Genomic DNA, 25,195 nt, shown 5'->3' on the forward strand with positions numbered 1-25,195 from the left:
AGTGAAAGGAAATGTTTTGGTCTCGCAGAGCCTTGGATTCTTTTTTTTATTTCCTACAGCAGAGCTTTAGTAGAAATAATCTATTACCTGTTTTGCTTTTTCTTTCTCAAGTGCCTCTTCAGCATTTTTTATTTTTTGCAGTTCATGAAGAAATATTTTCTTCTTTCCCAGCCAGTTCTGCAGTGAAAATACCATTATTGAGTAGACTGGAAACAGCAAAACACGCTTTAGTAAGGGTTCTGCCCGCTTGTCGTAGACTATTACACTATGAAGCACACACTATTACATATCTAGTGTTAAGCCCAACTACTGCTTTTACAAAATTAGCTTACAAACAAAAATGGAAAAAAAGTGAAAACTACAACATCTGAAATACTTTGCTGAAATGGCATCGTGCGTAATTAAGCCAAACCTGCTGATAATTTGCAGATATGTCTGGTTAGTTTCATTTTAATTAAAATGAGTTCTTACATTACATCTGCTTGCCTTTGCATTTTATTCTCTATGCAGTTGAAGGGGTTTTCTGGGAGTTTTCAAAAGTTACTCAAGTCGGGAGTCGGGTATAAAATAAAGAAATAACAGTCCCCTGCAGCTCTGATGCCATCACTCTGGTGGTCCCTGCTGGTCCTACAGTCACAACTTCCTATCCAACATACATGAACACACTGCAGCCACTCACTGTCCTCAGCGGTGGCATTTGCATGGACAGTGCCTGACAGTGATTGATTGAATGGATAGGACACCATGAATGACAGGACGTTACAAGTACTGCCTAAATCATCTGGATGCAAAAACTACATAAGTAGTTCACATTAGCACTAGGTGGACTAGGTAAAGGCCAATATAGATTGTAAAACTGCACTTTGGCAAGTCATAGATCATGAGATGAGATCTTAGATCTCACAGCTCTCCACAGAGTAACAGAAAACCGTTGGTAATCTGTGCACAAGGACTACATTGTGAGCAGACTGAGTGTGAATGCAACCTTAACCTACCTTTACATCTATGAAATACAAAAGAAAAAATAGAATGCCAGCAAAAATATCAATAAAAAAACAATAAATCTTTACTGAAAATTTTTTTTAAAAGATATGGGATGAAAAGGAAAAGAATGTGGGTATGGATGCAATTAATGACTACAATAATAAATTTGTCTGGGGGTGTGACGCAGGACGTGCCTGACGAAGCTCAGGCGAAACGCGCGTCGGGTGTGCTCTTGTGGTTGGCTATGTTTCTTATGTAATTTTTCCTGTACGCTGATGACATGTCACATTGACACATGTGAAGTTGTTTTTACATTTTCTCTTACCTTGGTCTTAACTATCAGGGTTTGATTCAGCTTTCTCCTCTGTATTGGCACTTCATGATTAACTTCGTTATGGTTTTTTGCCTATTATTTTGTATTTCCATACATACCGTATTTTTATTATTGTAGTCATTAACTGCATCAATACACACCTTCTGTTTCATGTTACTTTATGTCTGTTTGGATCTCCTTTTTAACCCCATGTGTATTCAAAAACTGTTTTCAATAAAGATTTATTGGTTTAATTTCTATTTTTTGTCTGGCATATGTTTTCTTCTTTTCTTTGTCATCTGTGTTAATGCCTTAAGACAGTTTAATTTGCTGTTTGCTTGCTAAATAGAATTACTCTGTTTAGATCTAATTTAAAGGGTTATCAAAAAACGTCGATCCAAGAGTTTGTAAAGCTACAATAAAATAACATTATTATTGTAAATATTTAAAAACACACATATATGATATATTATTTCAATAAAGTCCTAAGGAAAAGCTGGATAAAAGAGACTGATGCAGAATACAGTAAAATATTATTCCATTATTTTGGAACAGCCAATGTCAACTACAGTACACAATATACAATCATTTATATGTAGATGGATAGTAGGAATACTTATACCTATGTGGTTTCAAAGTGGAAATAAAGTGCAAAAAACGACTTTAAATATTTCTTTACAATTCAATTGTTATTTTATTAGAGCTTTATGGACTCTTGGTTCAACGTTTTTTGACTTCCTTTGCCTATAGGTTACTGAGATTTATTTTGATATATATCAATCTGGAAGTGTAGAATGAATCTTATTTAAAGGGATTGTCTCAGGATCCAGTCTTCAGTAGCGCGCTGCTTCCATGCCTTTTGGCTTCCCACTTTCCAGAGGTACATGTGATCCTGATGTTAGACAGCTCTGGGTGGTGGCATGGCTAAGCCGCTGGCCTGAAATTTGCCTCTGCGAGCGGCATTGGAGGAGCGCAGTGACACTAAAGTGTGCCTTATCTAGCCATCCGCTCAGCTTTTGAGCAGTGCTTTCTAGCTGGACAGCAAACTGTAAGCACACACTGCTTGCCAAGAAAATAGGCCACCTATGATAGCCGGCAAAGGTGGCTGATAACCACGGCAACAAATCTGTAAGTGGAAAAGTTGCTTGTTTATATAAGTACTTTGCAATTTTACCAATTTAATAACGTGAGACAACCACTTTAAGATTATGATGCATACCATCAAAACTCGGTGGACCCTATGTGTTGTGGAGTGCGACAGGTCTAATCTGCAACAGACCCTTTTATAGTCAGTGAGGTCTGCAGCTGTCAGAGAGAACCGAGCCTTAGGTATTGCAAGAATGGGCATGACAGATGCGTATGTGACAGTGAGTGCTTACATTTAGTTACTATCCTTACACAGCAACCTAGTTTAATGGGGTTGGCTAACAAAAATTGGCTCCATCGTACTTTTAAATTATTCCTTTTAATTATTGCTCAACTCATTTGGAACTATAACCCAGAGAAGATCAATATCTGCACATGTGATATTCTAAATTGATCTCAGCAATTATAACGGCATTCCAGCTAAACCGTAAAATACATGATCATTAATGACGCAAATGTTTGTAGTTACTCTCTTTTGTTTCATGAGAGAAACAATATATCATAGAATATAACGTTTTTTCTTAGATGCTTTATTTACAGGCACTGCACTTTCAGTTTAGTTCTTTTCTTTTTTTGCTTCAAGCTGCATTTAAATGCCTTCTTCTTCCACACTACATCATCGGTGGGATATGATTCATAAGCCCCACAGCTAGCAATTTATTTTACAGGCATTGCTGGAGATTCCCATGCACATAAATAAAGGATTTATTTAACGCACTTGAAAAGTATTAGACCAACCAGTGTCTAGTATATTACTAAACAGGAACAAAATATGTATACGGGATTACAGCAAAGTATGTATGAGACTTAATGCAGTGGATATAGAAATCGGCACATCATCATGTGTTTCTGTCTCTTTTCTATATCTGTGACTCGTATCCAGCAAAAATCATATGTGAGCTTTTTTATTAAGAGATGACGGCAGATAAGACTTCCATATTGTACAGAGTAAGAGCATGACACTCACTGAGGTTTAGGGGGTCACATTGTACTTCTGTATGTCTTTGGACACATGGAAGTCAAAAATGTCATGGCGTGCTTCACTTGATGAAAATAAAACCTGAGGTTTCTTTACTAAATAATGCAATCTTGACCAAAACACTTAATTTTACCATATAGCGTAGTGGAAAATGGAAAAAAATTCAAGCGTGGTGAAGTCATAAAAAAATACAAATCTGACATAGTTTTTTGGGAACTGATTTTATGGAGCAGATTGGCATCAGTGCGATTATGATGATGCCAAACAAGTCACCATTTTTCCGAGACCCATAACGCTTTTACTATTTGGTCGATGGAGATGTGTGATGGCTTATTTTCTGTGGGATGAGAAATTCTTTTTATTGATACCATATTGGGACATCAGTGAGGCTCCGCGGAGTTCCCGGCTGACCTGAGGTGACCTCAGGAGCGTGGGAAAAAGTTCAGAAACTTTCCCACGCTTATTACTTCATCTCAGGTCAGCCAGGGAGGCTGCGCAGAGACAATTTCATTCGCATTAGCACCGGTCCCCGTTGTAAACTAGTTAACCCCTTGTGATGGATTGCAGCGGGGGACCTGACTGAATGGCGGAGAGGTATGTATATTGTTGATTTTTTATTTTTTGTTTTTTTACAAGACAATAAGGGATTCTTTTGGATTAGCAGAATAAATTTTGTCAAAAACTTTGTGTGATTATTTCATTAAAAGAATTTTTAATTAATGTGTCTTTTTTTTTTATAAATTATTTATTTAAGAAATTTTTAACAATCTGGAAAAAAAACATAACAGAATACATAGCATCTTTTCCATGTCATGTAGAACAAGTTACTATTTGCATGGCCAAATGTATTCAGAAAATAAACAAAGTTCACTAACTAAAGGGGGTTTTACACATAGCGATATCGCTAGCAATACCGCTAAAACGTCACTGGTTTTGTGACGTTATAGCAATATCGCTATGTGTGATACTTACCTCCGACCGGCTCCCCCGCTGTCCATCGCTGATCGCGCGAGATTGGGCGGCTCCATTTCTCGTCGTCTGCTTCCTGCTGGGCTTCCTGCTGTGACGACGAGCGACGCGTGGAGGCGGGCGGGAGGACGCCAGGATCTCTGTGTGTGAAAGGTAAGTATTGTGCGCTGCGTCGCTGCTGCATCGCTGTGAGATCTGTCTGTGTGACAGCTCACTAGCGATCATTTAGCAATGCACCAGCGATCTTGACCAGGTCGGATCGCCGGTCGGATCGCTGGTGCATCGCTAAATGTAAAAGGGCCTTAAGAGAGAGTATAGAGGTGGGGGGTGGAAGTTGACACTTGGGCAAAGTTGGAGGGTGGGGGTTAAGGGTTTCAGAGTGTCCTGCTTAAAATGATAATGCTGAATAAGAGGTTTGAGAGTGCAGTCTTTCCAGTGAAGGTATAGACATGAGGAAATAATAGAATTGTAAAGGGTTATGAATTTTCTTCTGGTGGCTTTTCTGAAGTAATTAGCCACCGTGTCCAGGAGTCAATAATTTTTGAGTTTTTGAAATTAGTCTAAGTTTTTCATATATGCCTATTTCAGGGTTCCCCAACTCCAGTCCTCAAGGCCCACCAACAGATCATGTTTTCAGGATTTCCCTAGCATTGCTCAGGTGATAATTGCTTCACCTGTGCAATACAAAGGAAATCCTGAAAACATGATCTGTTGGTGGGCCTTGAGGACTGGAGTTGGGGAACCTGGCCTATTTGATTGGCTTCTTTTAACCATTCTTTACATGAAGGGGTTTCAACTTCTTTCCAGTGTCGTGCAATGGTTATTTTAGCGGCATTGATCAAGTGAGGAATTAGTGATTTCCTGCTTAGTAATATATTGGAGGGGTCCAAGTTGAGAAGAATAAAGACGGGTGTTATTGGTATGTCTATATTAAGGACCTTTTTAATAAATGCTTTAATATTTACCCAAAATTGTTTGATTTTTGAGCACTCTAGCCAAATGTGTGTTGCGGTACCTCTTTCTCCGTTGCATCTCCAGCATAGAGGAGAAATAGAACTGTTCATTTTACTTAGTATATCTGGAGTTCTGTACCATCTTGAGATAATTTTGTAATTGAGTTCTTGAAATTTCAAGGAAGAAGCTAGCCAATGAGTATTTTTAAATATTGTGAGTATTTCCTGTGTGGAATTTTTTGTTTAGCTCTAATTCCCATCTTTTAATAAAATCTGGAATATCATCTGTTTTGGCTAAATTTCTATTAATTGTAGCTATTATTTTCCCGTTACCTTTTGTGTTAATAAACAGTTTAAGGAATGGCGGGATTGGTTGTGGAGCAGAGATATTAGGGAGATTAAGTTTGATTACCTTTTGCAGTAACTCTATTTCAGCCTCGTTCAAATGCAGGTTTTTCGTAAGAGAACAAATTTTTTCTTTGTTCTTACACTTGTTCTTTTGGACAAAATAATCTATTGGCATGTCTAAGTGGGAGATTGAGGACAAGAATTTTTTTTTGAGAGTCCTGTATCTGTTGGGGATCAGATGCAAAATAGGAGTGATTTGGCATATGTTTGGAATTAAATTTTTGTTTTTATTGGCTTTGTGCCATAATCTGAGGGTTATGTTGGTATAAGGGTTTTTGATATTGTTATATTTGAATCTATTAAATGAGGTAGGCCATAAATAGTGTGAGAAACCTCCATTAAGGTTATGTAATTCCAGTAGAACCCAAAGCTTTGTGGAAGAGGGAGAGCGTAAGTCAGTTACTCTGGCTATATGACTCGCTAGTCTGTATTTTTCAAAATCGGGTAATCCCAATCCCCCACTGTTTCTAGGTTTTATCAGCGTTTGATGGTTGACTCTATGACTTTTGTCTGCCCAGATAAATTTTGAGATCAGACGTTTTAGTTTTTGGAAAAATTGTTGGGGGATGTCTATCGGCAGTGTTTGAAGAAGGTATAGAATTTTAGGGAGAACGATCATTTTTATTAAGTTGACTCTACCAAACCATGAGACCGGAATGACTTTCCAGCGGGAGATTGAGGTTTTGACTGTTTGTAGTAGTGGTTTGAAGTTTAGATTGTAAAGGTGAGAGGACGAATTGCTGATTTTAGCTCCCAAATAGGTGATGGATGAGCAACCTTTAAATGGGGAAAGTGTTGAGAGTATCTTCCTGTTTTCAGGTGACAGAGATATATGTAACAGATTCGATTTAGAGAAATTTATTTTAAAGTTAGAAACTGAGTTGAAGTGTTGCAGCTCTGTGAATAGAGTTTGAATGGAATTATTTTGTCTGCATAGGCTGCACATTTATGTTCTATTGGGCCGGTTTTCAATCCTGTAATCATAGGAGACTGTCTAATTTTTTGTAGAAATGTCTCAATTGAAAGGATGAACAGAAGGGGCGATAGGGGGTAACCATATCAAAGCTAGTGGATAACGTATTGTTTATGTTAATTTTTGCTGAGGGAGCTGTGTATAAGGCTAAATCTTTATCTATAAAGCATGGAGGGAAGCCAAATTTTATAAGTGTGTGCTCCATTAAATGCCAATCAACGCGGTCGAATGCTTTCTCCGCATCTGCGGAGAGAATCGACATTTGGATATTGTTTTGTTTTGCAAAATGGATCGCATTAATTGCTCTTATAACGTTATCTTTGGCTTCTCTTCCTTTGATAAAATGTGTGTCTTTTTTAACCCTTTACTATTCTAGGGTTAATAATGGATAGGTGTCTTATTGACACCTCTCCATTATTAATGTGGCTTAATGTCACCTCTCATTAGCAAGGTGACATTAACCCTTATTATTAACCCATGAGCCACTGCTAAAGGCCATGGTAACAGAGAGGCTAAGTGCCATAAAAGGTGCATCTTATAGATGCGCCTTTTCTGGGGTGGCTGGGGGCAGATTGCTTTAGCCGGGGGGGGGGGGCAAAAACAATGGTCCCTCTCTAGGCTATTAAAATCTGCCCTCACTCACTGGCTTTCCCTCTCTGGCAGAGAAATTACCGTGAGAGCCCACGCAATTTTTTTAAACGAATTTACCCGTTAATTTAACACCTACATTTCCAAAATTATACACACATACCCTAATCTAATTATTAATCAAAGACATATAAAAAATTAAATGAAATGAAATGGTTTGCTATATGTAAACCATGTGTCATTTCATGTCGGGTTTTGTATTAATTTTACTGAAGCCGGCAATTGTTTCAGCGGCTATTATGCTATGTAGATCTCTATGAAATATAAATATATATATATATATATATATATGTGTGTGTGTCTCAATGACATGTGTGTACATATATATATATATATATATTCTATGTGAATCCTTTTGTTTGTGTTTTAACCTGTCATTGGGCTCCATTATATGTCCATTTTACAAGCCGGCGAGAAAATCTCATCATACGGATGCCATATGAATGTCACACGGATGCTTAGATGCGAGAAAATCGCATCCTCGCATTCCAATCGGATGACATACGGATCACTGTTCATGAAACATTTGTGCGATTCTGGTCCGTTAAAAACGGACCAATTTTTTATAGGTTGTGTGTGACTCCGGCCTTATAGTGTGCCTGTTCTGCCCATTTTGTGCAGCTAGATATTAAGTGCTGTTCCAGCTATTGACCATTAGGTGTCATAAGTTGCCCCTTCTCTTTTATTCCTGTGTTTGGAATTTTCTGTTCCCCGATTGGTTAATTGTTCAGAACCGCCCCTTCTTCTAGCCTTGGTCAACAACATGTAATTATTCTCCAGCATCTTCTGAGCAGCTCACATGTGTTTAGCTCAGCTCTTTGCAAAACCATTGCTATAACAAGCGGCTTCCGGTAAGGATAATGCAATTATGAGTTATGCATCTGTGTTAGAAGCCATAATGCAGCCCCCCATGATGTTTGCAATGCATGCTCAGCTCCTGTGATGTTATTTCACTGCATGTTTGTTATAAGCATTCTCTAGTTATGCATCCTCTGTTCAGTGAGTGTAAGGCTGGCAGCCACTATTTATGTTGGTTATTTCTTTCTCCTTTGCTGCTGTGTATGTTGTATTGCTTAGCTCTTGTGTGATGCATGATGACAGCATCCTGTGTTATTGCTACTGTTGTGATAGTACCCTGCATTGCTATTACCTGCCAGTATTCATGTATTGTATACGAAGTACTGACATGCTGTATTGTCTGTTTTTTGTAGTTTTTACCTGAATCATCCACATTTTGTACAACAATCTGCTGAATTATCCATCTGTTATCATCTCCCATCGTTGTCCATATCATCCCAATAAATAATAGACTTAAGCACCCATACAGTCTTGCTTCTGGGAGTGGATGAAAGGTCAAGCCATATGCTGGATTCCACACAGCGTCATACGTGGAAGTAGGCAGAACAGTAAAAACGGAATCTGCCAGTCACAGGCGGTGGTTACACAGGCTGTACGGAGCCGCTATCACTCAAACTGCTCCGCATACGGGTACTACAGCAGCCGCCACACAGCCGCAGGGATAAGAGCCCAGTGCTCAGTAAAAACGGACCACTGGTCGCACGCGGTGGATACCCAGGCTATACAGGACTGCTATCACCCAAACTGCTCCGCATATGGGTACTACAGCAGCTGTCATACAGCCGCATGGGATAAGAGCCGAGCGCTCAGTAAAAACGGAACTGTCGGTCGCAGGCGGTGGTTACCCAGGCTATACAGCACCGCTACCACCCAAACTGCTCCAAATACGAGTACTACAGCAGCTGCCACACAGCCACAGAGACAAGAGCACAGGGCTCATTAAAAACGGAACCGCCGGTCGCAGGTGGTGGTTACCCAGACTATACAGGACTGCTATCGCCCAAATTGCTCCGCATATGGGTACTACAGCTGCAGGGACAAGAGCCCAGAGCTAAGTAAAAACGGATTGCACACGGTGGTTACCCAGGCTATACAGGACCGCTATCACCCAAACCGCTCCGCATACGGGTACTACAGCAGCCGCAAAAGAGCACAGGGCTCAGTAAAAACGAAACCTTCGGTCGCAGGCAGTGGTTACACAGACTGTAAGGGACCGCTATCACCCAGACTGCTCCGCATACAGGTATTACAGCAGCCGCCATACAGCCGCAGGGAATAAGAGCCCAGGGCTCAGTAAAGGACAGCCGGTTGCACGCGGTGATTGCATAGACTGTACGGGACCGCTAACACCCACACTGCTCCGCATACGGGTATCACAGCAGCCGCCATAGAGCCGCAGGACGCTACTGCAGCCAAGCAGTGCTACATCTTTCCCGCCACACGGAAGCCCACCATACATAGCCTTGTTTCCCGCCAATATACTCAGCAGTACACAGCTAAACGCACAATGTCTCGAAGAAGCACATCCTCACTCAAAACGAGGTCACGAGCAAGCACAAGCAGATCGTCATTAGCAGAGCTAGCTGCTGTCGCTCGCGCCAAGGCTGAAGCAGCCAAAGCAAGATACTCCTTCGCTGAACGAGAGATGCATTTAAAGCTGAGACAAGCAGATCAAGGTGCCGAAACTGCACGTTTGCAGGCAGAGAGAGTCGGAAACCACACGTCTGCAGGCAGAGAGGCCGAAACTGCACGTCTGCAAGCAGAGAGGCCGAAATCACATGTCTGTAGGCAGAACTCTTGCTGCAGACAAAGAGACAGCAGTTGCAATAGCTAAAGCAGACTATTTGGAAGCTATGAAAGATCCTGATTATGAGAGACGCAGCAACATTCTAGGAGCAGATCTAGAGCAGCAAGATCCAGCGCAACGCATCACAGAATATGTCCATCAACATTCCGGCGAAGATGACAGCCCTGGCGCATATCGATCAGCCTATGCTGATTACCAGCGATCAAACCCCTTACTTCACTACCATAGGCGAGGAGACGTCCAGCACAGAGATGTCAACCACAGCTACCGTTCCACTGAAAAGAAGGTACCGCTACCATCCTGCCTGAAAGAGACACCTTCTTCACCAACAAGATACCGCACAGACTATCCGGAGTCAGGAGCATCTTACAGGTATGGTGATGCACCACACACTAGATATGGCTATTAAACAACGGCTCGTGCCAGCACTGACGGAGCCACCATGGACCTTGCAAAGTTCCTTGCCCGCCGAGATCTGGTTACAAAGGAACTTGTATAGTTCACTGATAAATCCAAGAACTATCGGTCATGGCAAGCCTCGTTCCGGAACGCCATTCATGGCCTGGACCTTTCTTGTAGTGAGGAGTTAGATCTCCTCGTAAAGTGGCTCGGAAGTGAGTCAGTCGAGCATGCCAAAAGACTGAGAGACATTAAGGTAAAGCATCCTCGCACAGCCCTACATAAAGTGTGGGAAAGACTTGATGAATGCTATGGGACAGTAGAAGTCATAGAGAATGCTTTATATAAAAGAATTGATGATTTTCCTAAGATAGGACCTAAAGGTTATCTAAAGCTTAGAGAACTGAGAGATTTATTGAATGAGTTGCAGGTTGCACAGCAGGAAGGAGACTTGCCCGGATTGGCATTCTTAGACACCGCTAAGGGTGTCAATCCGATAGTACAGAAACTTCCTTACAACCTACAAGAAAAGTGGATTACATGTGGTTCACAGTATAAACAAAATCATAATGTATCATTCCCTCCTTTCACTGTATTTGCTGATTTTGTCACCAAACAATCTAGGATTAGAAATGACCCTAGTTTTGATTTTACTCTGTCGTGTTCCACTGCCATTGGTGTCAAACCCGGTAGGACACCCGTGGCAGTCCACAAAACTAACATTGATTCCACAGGCCTTCCTCACAAGGTGAATAAACCCCCTCCAGATGAGAGCAAGCCTCAGGATGTCAGTAAATATTGTCCTCTACACGAGAAACCACATCCTCTACTAAAATGCAGAGCCTTCAGGGAGAAGACTTTGGAGGATCGCAAAGGTTTCCTCAAGGAGAATGTCTGCTTCAAATGTTGTGCCACAACCTCTCACTTCGCCAGGAACTGTGAAGCTTGCGAGAAATGTGCAGAATGCAGCAGCACGGATCACAATGCAGCCTTGCACCCTGGATCACCTCCACGAGTGTTGTCGCAAGCAGAGGAACACGATGAGAAGCAGAAGGACACTGTCGAAGACACCCCTGTGGTCAGCTCTCAATGTACAGAGATCTGAAAGGGACTCACAGGAGGAAGCTCCTGTTCAAAAATCTGCCTTGTTCGAGTCTATCCTGCAGGCCACAAGGACAAAGCCTTCAAGATTTATGCAATCCTGGATGACCAAAGTAACACGTCTCTAGCCCGGCCCATCTTCTTTGACAACTTCAGCATTGTAGGTCCTGGTTCTCCCTACACCAAGGACGTGTTCAGGTACCGTTGAGACGGCGGGGAGAAAAGCAACTGGATACAAAGTGGAGTCCATAGATGGCCAAACCTGCCTATCATTACCGACCTTCCTGGAGTGCAACCAGATTCCTGACAACAGGTCAGAGATACCTTCACGTGAGGAGGCAAGACATCACCCCCATCTAAAGTGTATAGCCCACATGATACCTGAGATGGATCCAGGAACATCAATAGCTCTACTCCTGGGAAGAGATATACTACGAATCCACAAGAATAGAGAATGTATTCATGGCTCTGGGAATGCTCCGTACGCACAGAGGCTCGACCTTGAATGGGTCATCATAGGAGACGTCTGTCTAGGAGGAGCACACAAGCCGGCCTCAGTCAACAGTATGCTTACCAGCACCCTAGAAAGTGGACGTCCATCTCTCTTCCGGCCATGTCACAATAGTCTGCTGGTAAAGGAATTGCCAAACAGCACTCCAATACCTTGCCCTTTCTCAGCACCTACCAATGAAGACTACTCCTGTGAAGGTGAACAAGACCACAGGGGAGGTATGGTCTTCGACAGGACAAAGTAGGATGACAAGGTAGCAATGTCCATAGAAGACAGGATGTTCCTGGACATCATGGATACGCAAATAGTCAAAAACAACCTCAGCAAGGGCCAACCTATTCCTGGAGGCAGCGTGCTAAAGAAGCTCGACCCAATTGTTGATCAAGACGGGCTGCTGAGAGTCAGTGGCCGTCTTCAAGAAGCCGAGGTAGAAGTTTCAGAGAAACACCCGGTAATAATTCCTGGACGTCATCACGTCACAACCCTGCTCATTCAGCATCATCATGACTAAGGATGGTTTCACACTAGCGTTTTTTTAGCGCAGTGCATCGTGCACGTAAATGCGCATGCGCCTCTATGTTTAACATGAGTGCGAATAGTCTAGCGTTTGCGTTTGTAAGCGTTTTAGTGTGCATGCGTTTTTTCCAGTGTGCGCCTAGGCGCGCCGGACGCGCTTTTGTGCGCATTTTTTGTGCGCCCAACCTGTGTCAAAAAAATGCATGCGCAGAAAAGCACACGGAATGCGCAAAAAAAAAAAATCACATTACAGTCTATGGGAACGCTGGCGTGCGCATGGACATGCGCAAGTCAGCGTCTAAAAACGCATGCGTTTTAAGAGTTCACATGGCAACAAACTGGTTAAAACGCATGCGCATAAAATAAGCAAACGCATGCAAAACGCTTGATGCATTTTTGTATGCGTTTGGACTGCGCACGCAGCGCAGCGCAAAAAAATGCTAGTGTGAAAGTAGCCTTAGTAAGACACCAAGGCCGTTTGTTTACTGAAGGGAATCTGCGGGCGGCTGGTCTATGGATAGTCAGCGCAAAGATAAGCGTTAGCAAACTCATCTTCAACTGTGTTACGTCGCAAACTCCGTGGCTCGTTCCAAAATCCGAAGATGGCCAATCTTCCATCCGACAGACTCAGTACCGAACCCCCCTTCACCAATGTTGGACTAGACGTATTCGATCCTTGGTCCCTAGCTACTCGACGCATGAGGAAATACAATACTGAAGCAAAGTGTTGGGCAGTTCTATTCACTTGTCTGTCCATCAGAGCTGTTCATATTGAAGTAATCGAGTCTATGGACACTTCAAGTTTCACAAATTCGTTTTGACGCATCACCGCAATCAGAGGCCCTGTGAAGCATACTTGCTCCGATAGAGGTACGAATTTCATTGGAGCAGCAAAAGAACTCCAAATCCCTTCCAGTTTAGACATCGCTAATGTAGAAAGGTACCTAGGTGAGCCAGGATGCACCTGGACTTTCAATCTGCCACACTCTTCGCACATGGGAGGTGCCTGGGAGAGAATGATAGGCAAAGCACGCAAGATACTGGACTCTATCTTCTTGCAAACGAACACCAGACTCACACTTGAGACTTTAACTATATTCTTGGCTGAGGTATCAGCTATCATGAACGCCAGGCCACTGTCCGCACTCTCCAGCGATTCCGGAGACCCGACTGCCCTTACTCCAGCAATGCTACTCACGCAGAAAACCTGTGTCCCGAGAGCTCCACTCGGAGAATTCAACGATAAGGATCTCTTCAGACGCCAATGGAAGCAAGTACAAGCGTGTCCAATGTCTTCTGGGACAGATGGAAGAAACAATATCTCTCCACTCTACAAACCAGGACAAAGTGGCGCAAAGACCGCCCAAACATCCAACCAAGCAATGCAGTACTTGTCAAGGACAGTCAATCACATCGAAATGAATGGCCACTCTGCCTAGTCACCAAGCCTCTTCCCAGCAAAGATGGGAAAGTGCGCAAAGTAGAGGTGAAAGTGAGCAAACTTGGGGAAAACAAACTGTTCCTCAGACCAATTACTGAACTTGTACTGTTATTATCCCCAAAAGAGCCAAATAGTGGCATCCGTTGATGCCAAGCGGGGAGTGTTCTGCCCATTTTGGCAGCTAGATATTTTAAAGTGCTGTCCCAGCTATTGGCCATTAGGTGTCATAAGTTGCCCCTTCTCTTTTATTCATGTGTTTGGAATTTTCTGTTCCCCGAATGGTTAATTGTTCAGAACCGCTCCTTCTTCTAACCTTGGTCAACAACATGTACAGTGGCATGCAAAAGTTTAGGCACCCCTGGTCAAAATTACTGTTATTGTGAACAGTTAAGCAAGTTGAAGATAAAATGATCTCTAAAACACCTAAAGTTAAAGATGACACATTTGTTTTGTATTTTAGGCTAAAAAGTAATACACATTGTCATTTTTTCACATTTTAAAAATTACAAAAAGAAAAATGGTCCGATGCTAAAGTTTGGGCACCTTTGGAGATTTGTGTGCTCAGATAACTTTGACCAAGGTTTCAGACCTTAATTAGCCTGTAAGGGATATGGCTTGTTCACCCTCAATGTTAGGAAAGGCCAGCTGATGCAGATTCCACATGTTTAGAAACACATAGCCCCCTCTAACCATGTGCGAAAAAACAGCCATCATGGGTTCTTTTAAGCAGCTGCCTAGCACTCTGAAAATGAAAATGGTGGAGGCCCACAAAGCAGGAGAAGGCTATAAGAAGATAGCAAAGCGTTTTCAAGTTGTCCTTTCCTCAGTTCAATATTTAATTCAGAAATAGCAGTTTACAGGAACATTGGAGATCAAGATAAGCAGAACCCCCACTTGACTGCAAAAGACCTTCAGAAAGATTTAGCAGATTCTGGAGTTGTGGTAATTGTTCTACTGTTCAGAGACACCTTATCAAATATGGCCTTCATGGAAGAGTCATCAGAAGAAAACCTCTCCTGCAACCTCACCATAAAATTTAGCATCAGAGGTATGCAAAAGAACATCTAAACAAGCCTAATGCATTTTAGAAACAAGTCCTGTGAATCGTTGAAGTTAAAATAAAACTCTTTGGTCGCAATGATCAAAGGTATGTGCAGAGAAAAAATTGCATAGAATTTCAGGAAAAGAACATCTCTCCAACCATTAAGCATGGGGATGGATCAATCATGCTTTGGAGTTGTGTTGCAGACAATGGCACAGGGAACATTTCACAGGTAGAGGGAAGAATGGAGTCAATGAAATTTCAACAAATTCTTGATGCAAACATAACACCATGTGTAAAAAAGCTGAATTTGAAAACAGGATGGCTTCTACAAATGGATAATGATCACACACATCAAAATCCACAATAGACTACCTCAAAAGGCGATAGCTAGAGGTTTTTCAATGGCCCTCACAGTCCCCCGATTCGATCATCATTGAAAATCTGAGGCTAGTCCTCAAAATAGCAGTGCATGCAAGACGACCCAGGAATCTCACAGAAATGGAAGAATTTTCCAAGGAAGAATGGATGAAAATCCATCAAACAAGAATTGAAAGACTCTTGGCTGGCTACTAAAAGCGTTTACAAGCTGTGATATTTTTTAAAAGGGAGTGCTACTAGGTACTAACTATGCAGGGTGCCCAAACTTTTGCATTGGCCTATTTTCCTTATTGTAATTTTTAAAATGTAAAAAATGACAATATATAATTTTTTGGGGCCTAAAATACAGAGAAAATGTGTAATCTTTAACTTTAGCCCTTTTAGAGATCATTCCATCTTCAACTTGCTTAACTGGCCACAATAACAGTAATTTTGACCAGGGGTGCCCAAACTTTTAAATGCCACTGTAACCATTCTCCAGCATCTTCTGACCAGCCCACATGTGCTTAGCTCAGCTCTTTGCAAAACCATTACTATAATAAGCGGATTCCGGTAATGATAATGCAATTATGAGTTATTCATCTGTGTTAGAAGCCATAATGCAGCCCCCCATGATGTTTGCAATGCATGCTCAGCTCCTGTGATGTTATTTCACTGCATGTTTGTTATAAGCATCCTCTAGTTATGCATCCTCTGTTCAGTGAGTGTAAGGCTGGAAGCCACTAGTTGTGTTGGATATTTCTCTCTCCTTTGCTGCTGTGTATGTTGTATTGCTCAGCTCTTGTGTGATGCATGATGATAGCATCCTGTGTCATTGCTACTGTTGTGATAGTACCCTGCATTGCTATTACCTGCCAGTATTAGTGTATTGTATACTGTCTAAGTACTGACATGCTGTATTGTCTGTCTTTTGTAGTTTTTACCTGAATCATCCACATTTTGTACAACAATCTGCTGAATTATCCATCTGTTATCTCCCATCGTTGTCCATATCATCCCAATAAATAATAGACTTAAGCACCCATACAGTCTTGTTTCTGGGAGTGGATGAAAGGTTAAGCCGTATGCTGGAATCAACACAGCGTCATATGTGGAAGAAGGCAGAACAGTGCCTGTAAGGGCAGAGTCAGACTACCGTATTTCTTGTGCGAGAATCGCATCGTGCTGCACGGACTAGCAAGGCACCTTTCCTGACCTGAGCAAGACAGCATGATGGATTACTACACAGCTGTCAAGCTCAGGTCAGGAGAGCCGACAGCCAGTACGAGGTTTACAATGCGATTCTCCAACCAGAAATACGGCAGTTTGACCCTTATAGTAACACTAAGGCCATGTGCAAACGTTGAGTATTTGGTGAGTTTTTTACCTCAGTATGTGTAAGGAAAAAACCAGGAGAGGGTGAGAAATTCAGAAGTGGTGACGTGTTTCTATTAAACAATTCCTCTGGTTCCACTCCTGGTTTTGGCTTACAAATACGGAGGTAAAAAACTCACTAAATTCTCAATGTGTGCACATGGCCGTAGTCCCCTAAGGGGACTTGAACCTTTTATCATCTGATTGCTTGTAATATATATAGCTAACCACAGTATGGCTGCATATAGTAAAAGTTAGAGTCTCCTTTGAAGCCCAGCTACAGGCAGTGTTTCAAGTGAGATCCATAATGACAAGCATGGAGGTCTCTGGGGCTTGTAGTAAAGAGGAGAAAGTCCCGATATGCTGCAACTGGGAAACAGGGGAATGTAGGTAATAAATATCATATGAGTAAAAAGCAAAAATAAACATGACAAGTAAAAACCAAGACTCAGACAAGCTATTTCATTCTTTTTTAGTTTGCTGGACAATCCCCTTAATTTCCCTCAATAGCGCTATCTACAAGGCCTGAGTATGTAAAGTTAGCCCGTAGGCTCCTATACACTGAGCGCCATTGTCACATCTCCACCAGTACTCGCTCCTGCTCAGTCTGCTTCAGTTGCCATGCGCTGCTGTATTCACTCTGCGGTCGGTGCTAGTGATACAAGAGATGTCGGAACTAGAAGTTATGGATGGACGGTCTGTACAGCCAATTAGAGTGGCTGTGACTTGCAGTGCCGTTTAGTCTGACAGTATGGTTGTGTGTGTTGTCCACCTGGAGTTATCAGCTCCCTGGAGAGCACAACACCCTAATAAAGCTTCCAGCTTACTGTTGGAAGCTGCCAGATATAGCTTTGTTCCTCTGGTTTGCTTCTTAATGTTCAGCTCCTGTTTAGTATCATTATTTCTTGTTTTGACCTTGGCTTGTTTTATTAACTATCCTTACTTCTTCTGATTTTGTCTTTTTCTTGCCCTCTTGGTTCTAACCCAGCTAATAGACCACTCCTGCCAGCCTTCATCAAACAGCAGCTTATTCCGTGGCCCCAGCTCAGCGGCCCTTGTTTAACCCCTTAATGACCGAAGCATTTTTCGATTTCCGCTCCCCTTCTTTCCAGAGTCATAAGTTTCTTTATTTTTCCGTCAATATGGCCATGTGAGGGCTTATTTTTTGCGGGATGAGTTATACTTTTGAACGACACCATTGGTTTTACCACGTCGTGTACTCGAAAATGGGAAAAAAATTCCAAGTGCGGTTAAATTGCAAAGAAAGTGCAATCCCACACTTGTTTTTTGCTTGGCTTTTTTGCTAGGTTCACTAAATGCTAAAACTGACCTGCAAAACTCAGTTGTCTAAAAGCCCAAAGAGACTTGTGTTTGGCCTGTGTTTTTACACCTGCGGATTCCTAAAATGGAATGGATGTAAAAACGCTGCGGAATCCACACAAAAAATAGACATGCTGCGGAAAATAAACCGCTGCGTTTCCGCTTGGAATTTTCCGCAGCATGTGCACAGCGGTTTTTATTTTCCATAGGATAACATGGTACTGTACATCACTTGCAAATCTGCTGCGGATCGGCAGGGCCAAATCCGCTGCGTATCCGCACACGAATCTGCAATGTGAGCACATCTATGATTTAGAATAAAGCAGAGCTGAGAAAGCTAACCCCGCCCACACCAGGCTTTTAGTGTACAAATTTCATAGACAGTGAGGTGTATTGTTGCCGGCAATGTCAATCTCTTAGTGATAAATCCTTTACAGTTAGGAAACAAAAGCCTGCACTTTGACAAGTGACACATCCCTGAATTCTGTGTTTCAGCCTCTCCCTCCTGCTGTCTTCATATTACACCACAAAAACCTGCAGAGATTCCCTTTAAAGTTGTTCTCCACTAATATTGCAGAACAGCCTCTAAACAGTGTGATGGAAACACAGTATTCCTCTCCACATACTGCTTACACTTGAGTGCTGCAAGCAGCTCATTTGTGGGGTAGCAGGTTGTCAGATCCCAGCATTCTGATATAGATGACCTATGCTACAGACAGCCATCAGTATTAGTGTGGTACAAAACCCCTTGAAACTTTCTCAAATTGCACTAAGTTCATTTGTCTTTATACCAATTCAGCCCAATCTTGCTTTTTCATGGAGTAAAAAAAAAGTTAAAGTTGCAGACGGTCAGACATCAATGAGACATTCATCTTGAGATATGTCAGGTTTAGAGACAAGTTAATGGTAGTCTGTAAGCACAAAGTCTCTGTTAAAACCAAATAAAGGCGCTTGGTGCACCCTTGGCGTGGCCAATCATTTAAAGGGGTTGTCCGGGCTTTTCACATAATCTCAGTACATATCTGGGCTGCAGAATTATGACAATAAGTAATTTAGTTTCTGTCACTAGTTTGCACGGTTTTCTAGATATTCTGAACAGAACGTCCAAGGGGGGGTGTTATGGCATTGAAATGAGAACTAGTCGCAACGTCCTACTCTACTCCAAACATGCCCTCTATAGCAACAACCCCACCCTCCATAGCTACAGGCCAGGGCGTAACTAGAACTGATTGGGCCCCATAGCAAACTTTTAAACGGGGCCCCCTCAAAGACACACCCCTCAAAGACACACCCCCTTCAAGACACACCCCCTTCTAGACGCACCCCCTTCAAGACGCACCCTCTTACCGATAATGCATACTAGAGTTGGCTGAGTGGCTGGCCTGGCATTAATTAAGCTGAGACAGTGAGGGCTGCCTGCCTTCCTCCGCGCAAACCGACCTCCAGGAACTACATTTCCCAGAGGTCCATGCGGCAGGCAGCTCTGCAAAGAGCTAATAGACAGCGAGGGCTCAGGGAAGGGGCGGGACTGAACTAGTCTGAAGCAATACACTGGCTGCAGGCAGGGAGGCGGGCCCAATATGTGCTTCGCTCCGCACAGCAGGCACAGAAATGCAGCGTAGGCTGCGAAATCATAGTGTACATTTTTTTCCACCGGGGCCCCGGATCCCCTACACTACACGCACCGGGCCGGCGGGCCCCCAAGACAGCGTTGGCCACAGCACCCGCCGGAGCGCCGCAGTAATGTACCGTATATGCTCGTGTATAAGCCGACCCGTGTATAAGCCGACCCCCCTAATTTTGTCACAAAAAACTGGGAAAACTTACTGACTCGCGTATAAGCCTAGGGTGGTAAATGCCGAAGCTACTGGTAAATTTCAAAAATAAAATGGGCCCCATAAGATGCTCCATAAAGTTCATGATGGGTTTCATAAGATGCTCCATACAAAAATATGCCTAATAATGCTGCACAGTGAATAATGGTGGCCCTATAACATGCTCCATAATAACATATGCCCCATATAATGCTGCAGTGATTGGTGGCCCCTTATAATGCTGCACAGTGATTGGTGGCCCCTTGTAATGCTGCACAGTGATTAATGGCCCCTTGTAATGCTGCACAGTGATTAGTGGCCCCTTGTAATGCTGCACAGTGATTAGTGGCTCCTTGTAATGCTGCACAGTGATTAGTGGCCCCTTGTAATGCTGCACAGTGATTAGTGGCCCCTTGTAATGCTGCACAGTGATTAGTGGCCCCTTGCAATGCTGCAGTGATTGGTGGCCCCTTATAATGCTGCACAGTGATTAGTGGCCCTTATAATGCTGCACAGTGATTAGTGGCCCCTTGTAATGCTGCAGTGATAAGTGGCCCCTTGTAATGCTGCACAGTGATTGGTGGCCCCTTGTAATGCTGCACGCTGATTATTGGCCCCTTGTAATGCTGCAGTGATTAGTGGCCCCTTGTAATGCTGCAGTGATTACTGGCCCCTTGTAATGCTGTAGTGATTAGTGGCCCCTTGTAATGCTGCACAGTGATTATTGGCCCCTTGTAATGCTGCAGTGATTAGTGGCCCCTTGTAATGCTGCACAGTGATTACTGGCCCCTTGTAATGCTGCAGTGATTAGTGGCCCCTTGTAATGCTGCACAGTGATTACTGGCCCCTTGTAATGCTGCACAGTGATTAGTGGCCCCTTGTAATGCTGCACAGTGATTAGTGGCCCCTTGTAATGCTGCACAGTGATTAGTGGCCCCTTGTAATGCTGCACAGTGATTAGTGGCCCCTTGTAATGTTGCAGTGATTGGTGGCCCCTTATAATGCTGCACAGTGATTAGTGGCCCCTTATAATGCTGCACAGTGATTAGTGGCCCCTTGTAATGCTGCACAGTGATTAATGGCCCCTTGTAATGTTGCACAGTGATTAGTGGCCCCTTATAATGCTGCACAGTGATTAGTGGCCCCTTGTAATGCTGCACAGTGATTAGTGGCCCCTTGTAATGCTGCACAGTGATTAGTGGCCCCTTGTAATGCTGCACAGTGATTAGTGGCCCCTTGTAATGTTGCAGTGATTGGTGGCCCCTTATAATGCTGCACAGTGATTAGTGGCCCCTTATAATGCTGCACAGTGATTAGTGGCCCCTTGTAATGCTGCACAGTGATTAATGGCCCCTTGTAATGTTGCACAGTGATTAGTGGCCCCTTATAATGCTGCACAGTGATTAGTGGCCCCTTGTAATGCTGCACAGTGATTAGTGGCCCCTTGTAATGCTGCACAGTGATTAGTGGCCCCTTGTAATGCTGCAGTGATTAGTGGCCCCTTGTAATGTTGCACAGTGATTATTGGCCCCTTGTAATGCTGCAGTGATTAGTGGCCCCTTGTAATGCTGCACAGTGATTAGTGGCCCCTTGTAGTGGTTTTCCTCTGGGTTCTCCAGTTTCCTCCCACACTCCAAAGACTTACTGATAGGGAATGTAGATTGTGAGCCCCAATGGGGACAGTGCCGATAATGTCTGTAAAGCGCTGCGGAATATGATGGCGTTATATAAGAATAATAAAATAGTAGCACCAGAGTAGCTCCTCACCTGCAGTGATCTGCACAGAGAGAAATACTACAATTTATGCTTCATGTGTGGCACGTAAACATTTCACATCACCATGGTTTGAAGAAGGAAATCACAATGTTTATGTACAGTATGTGTTTTCTTGATGTCAGCGATATTTCACTGTATAAAATGTGACAGATTTTTGGACTAGTCTGAGTTCAGTAATATAGATTAGAAGCATTTCATGACACATCAATACCCAGGTGTTATGTTGGTCGGCATTTCCGGAGCCATGATCTGATTATTATGTATTGCAGCACTTGCGTTTTTCGCTTCCTAGAATCAAATTTCTGACATTTTGATGAGGCTACGGAGTATTAAGCCAAGGGATTACCATGAAACAGAGCTATGTCTTGTCAGAATTTGTTAAGAAAGAGCAACACATATGGAAAGGCGTGTAATGTACATGAGAAGATATCTATCCACATAAAGATAAGTTCCATTTTTATGTCAAGCACAAATTTATGTGTCATCTTCATCAATATTCTTTCTTTATCCTACAAAGATGCAGCATCAATATACAATAATAGTCTTTATCCTACAAAGATGCAGCATCAATATACAATAATAGTAACATTTAGAAAAAAAAAATAAAAGAATGACACCAGGCATCTCAGCAAACATGGAGAAAAGATAAAAACTCCTTGCAGATATCATCCTTGGTGGAATTTGAACCCAGGACCTCAGTGTTGCAAAGCAACAGTGCTAACCACTGAGCCACCAGATTGTCCATACTTAGCGTAAAGGGTGCAGTGGAAACACTTAGCTTGCAAAAAGAATTCTTCTTTGTGTGGTGAATAGATGGCCTAAGGTGATGGGGTCAAAGTCAAAAACTCCATTTAAAAGGGTATTAAAAAATTTGAAAGCTCTCCCTTATCTGTGGGATAGGGAATAGCTTTGCAATCACAGGGATCCAACCGTTGGCTCCCTCGCTGATCCCAAGGACCAGTGCACTGAAGATCCCAGTAGAATAGAGTGGTGGATGATCATGTGAACTGCCTCTCCACTCCTACTAATGGGAGTCCCGAAGAACACCCGAGCGCTGCACATGGCAATATCCGGTGGTCCCATTAACGGGTTTCCCAAAAATGAAGATAATTTTAATCAACATAACTTTGAATAATAATAATTTCCACAATTGGATGTGTTTACATTTGTTTCCTGTGCGGAATCTATAATAATAAATGCCCTAAGCAGCTTCCGGTTGTAACAACTTCCGTCCAGTTGTAACCGGTGACATCACTGCACACCTCTTTCCATGTTAACCGTCAACATACACACTCCTCTCACCTTTCACCATCTCCACTCACTCTTTCACTCCACATACGACCCCTTCTCTCACTCCGTCTCTCATACTCACGCCGTCATCGCCGCTGATCCACGATCCCCGACATCTTCTTCCGCCGGCGCCATCCTGGATCCAGACGTCCTCCACGCCGGCGACATGTTCTTGCGGCGACGCCATTTTGGATTGGCGAAATCCCGCGATAGTCAAGATGGCGTCGCCGCAAGAGCATGTCGCCGGCGTGGAGGACGTCGGGATCCAAAATGGCGTCGGCGAAATCTCGCGAGATTTCACCGACACCATTTTGGATCCCGACGGCATCCACGCCGGCGACATGTTCCTGCGGCGACGCTATTTTGGATCGGCGAAATCCCGCGATACTCAAGATGGCGTCGCCGCAAGAACATGTCGCCGGTGAGGACGACGTCGGGATCCAAAATGGCGTAGGCGAAAACTCGCGAGATTTCACCGACGCCATTTTGGATCCCGACGTCGTCCACGCCGGCGACATGTTCTTCCAGCGACGCCATCTTTAGTATCGCGGGATTTCACGATACTCAAGATGGCGTCGCCGCAAGAACATGTCGCCGGCGTGGACAACGTCTGGATCCAGGATGGCGCCGGCGGAAGATGTCGGGGATCGTGGAGCAGCGGCGATGACGGCATGAGTATGAGAGACGGAGTGAGAGAAAGGGTCGTATGTGGAGTGAAAGAGTGAGTGGAGATGGTGAAAGGTGAGAGGAGTGTGTGTGTTGAGGGTTAACATGGCAAGAAGTGTGATGCGATAGCATCGGGCCATAATCTAGTAATCTTATAAATGTGCCCCTGCTGTGTTCTGTGTAATGGCCGTGTCTGACCATACAGCAACATGGTCTGATCATAACACATCACCTGGGCATGGAAAGAAACAAAAGAATGTATAGACATTACAGCAGGGGTTCACAGCTGATTATTTCTTTGAAGTAAAAAACAGTTTAACCCCTTCGCGACAGGCGCCGTACTAGTACTTCTCTGTGGGAACTGAGGGTTGGAATTAGGGTTAGGGGTGTGTTGGGGTTAGGGTTGGAGTTAGAATTGGGGGATTTCCACTATATAGGCACATCAGGGGCTCTCCAAACGCGGCATGGCATCTGATCTCAATTCCAATTTAGCATTGAAAAGTCAAACGGCGCTCCTTCCCTTCCGAGCTCTGCCATGCACACAGTGGTTTACCCCCACATATGGGGTATCAGCATACTCAGGACAAATTGCACACAATTTTTGGGGTCCAATTTCTCCTGGTACCCTTGGGAAAATAAAAAATTGGGGCGAAAAGATCATTTATGTGAAAAAAATTATGATATTTGGTGGTTCAAAGTGCTCACCACACATCTAGATTAGCTCCTTAGGGGGTCTCCTCTCCAAAATGGTGTCACTTGTGGGGGTTTCCACTGTTTAGACACATCAGGGGCTTTTCAAACGTGACATGGCGTACGATCTCAATTCCAGCCAATTTTGCATTGAAAAGTCTAATTTAAGGGCATAAAAACTAAAAGTTTGAAAATTGTGAAATTTTCAATATTTTCGCCAAATTTCTGTTTTTTTCACAAATAAACACAAGTCATATCGAATAAATTTTACCACTATCATAAAGTACAAATGTCACGGGAAAAAACAACTCAGAATCACTAGGATCCGTTTAAGCGTTTCAGAGTTATGACCTCAGAAAGTGACAGTGGTCAGAATTGCAAAAATCGGCCTGGTCATTAAGGTGAAAACAGGCTTCATCTCAAAGAAGTTAAAAACAGGCAGGGAACTGTTTTACCTCACAGAATGAAATAGCTGTGATCCCATGCTGTCCTGTCTGTATGCTCTCTTATGTTTAAATCACGCAAGACACAGCAGGGGCATATTTATCTCAGCACAGGAACATTTTTTCTTAACACATACAATTGTGAACTTATTTTTATTTCAAGATGTATTAATTAAAATGAACTTTGTGGCAAAAACCCCTTTAAGAAAGGACAAGCGCATAACTCTCTGGATCGGTGGGGCCAAAGCGTTAGGACCCTACTGATCCCTATCCTACAGATAGGGGAAACCTATCATACTTATCATAATATCCTTTAACCCCTTAATGACAGCCGATATGCATTTTAACGGAGGCAGTTAAGGGTACTTATTCCTCAGCGCCGCTTTTTAACAATGCTGAGAAATAAGGGTATAA

At 43.1% G+C, this 25,195-nt stretch overlaps 1 protein-coding gene across 2 annotated transcripts in view; it reads right to left on the minus strand.

Annotated features, from left to right (window-relative positions):
* Nucleotides 1–25,195, minus strand: part of MAP9 (microtubule associated protein 9) — a 207,139-nt gene that overhangs the window by 78,866 nt on the left and 103,078 nt on the right. For both annotated transcript variants that reach the window (XM_073576427.1, XM_073576428.1), the window contains exon 10: nucleotides 88–177. In XM_073576427.1, coding sequence (XP_073432528.1) covers nucleotides 88–177 — 90 coding nt within the window. The remainder of the gene's footprint in view (nucleotides 1–87; nucleotides 178–25,195) is intronic.

The sequence above is a fragment of the Dendrobates tinctorius genome, unplaced genomic scaffold (genome assembly GCF_039654945.1).
Source record: "Dendrobates tinctorius isolate UK_male_01 unplaced genomic scaffold, ASM3965494v1 ptg000008l, whole genome shotgun sequence".
Taxonomy (NCBI): domain Eukaryota; kingdom Metazoa; phylum Chordata; class Amphibia; order Anura; family Dendrobatidae; genus Dendrobates; species Dendrobates tinctorius.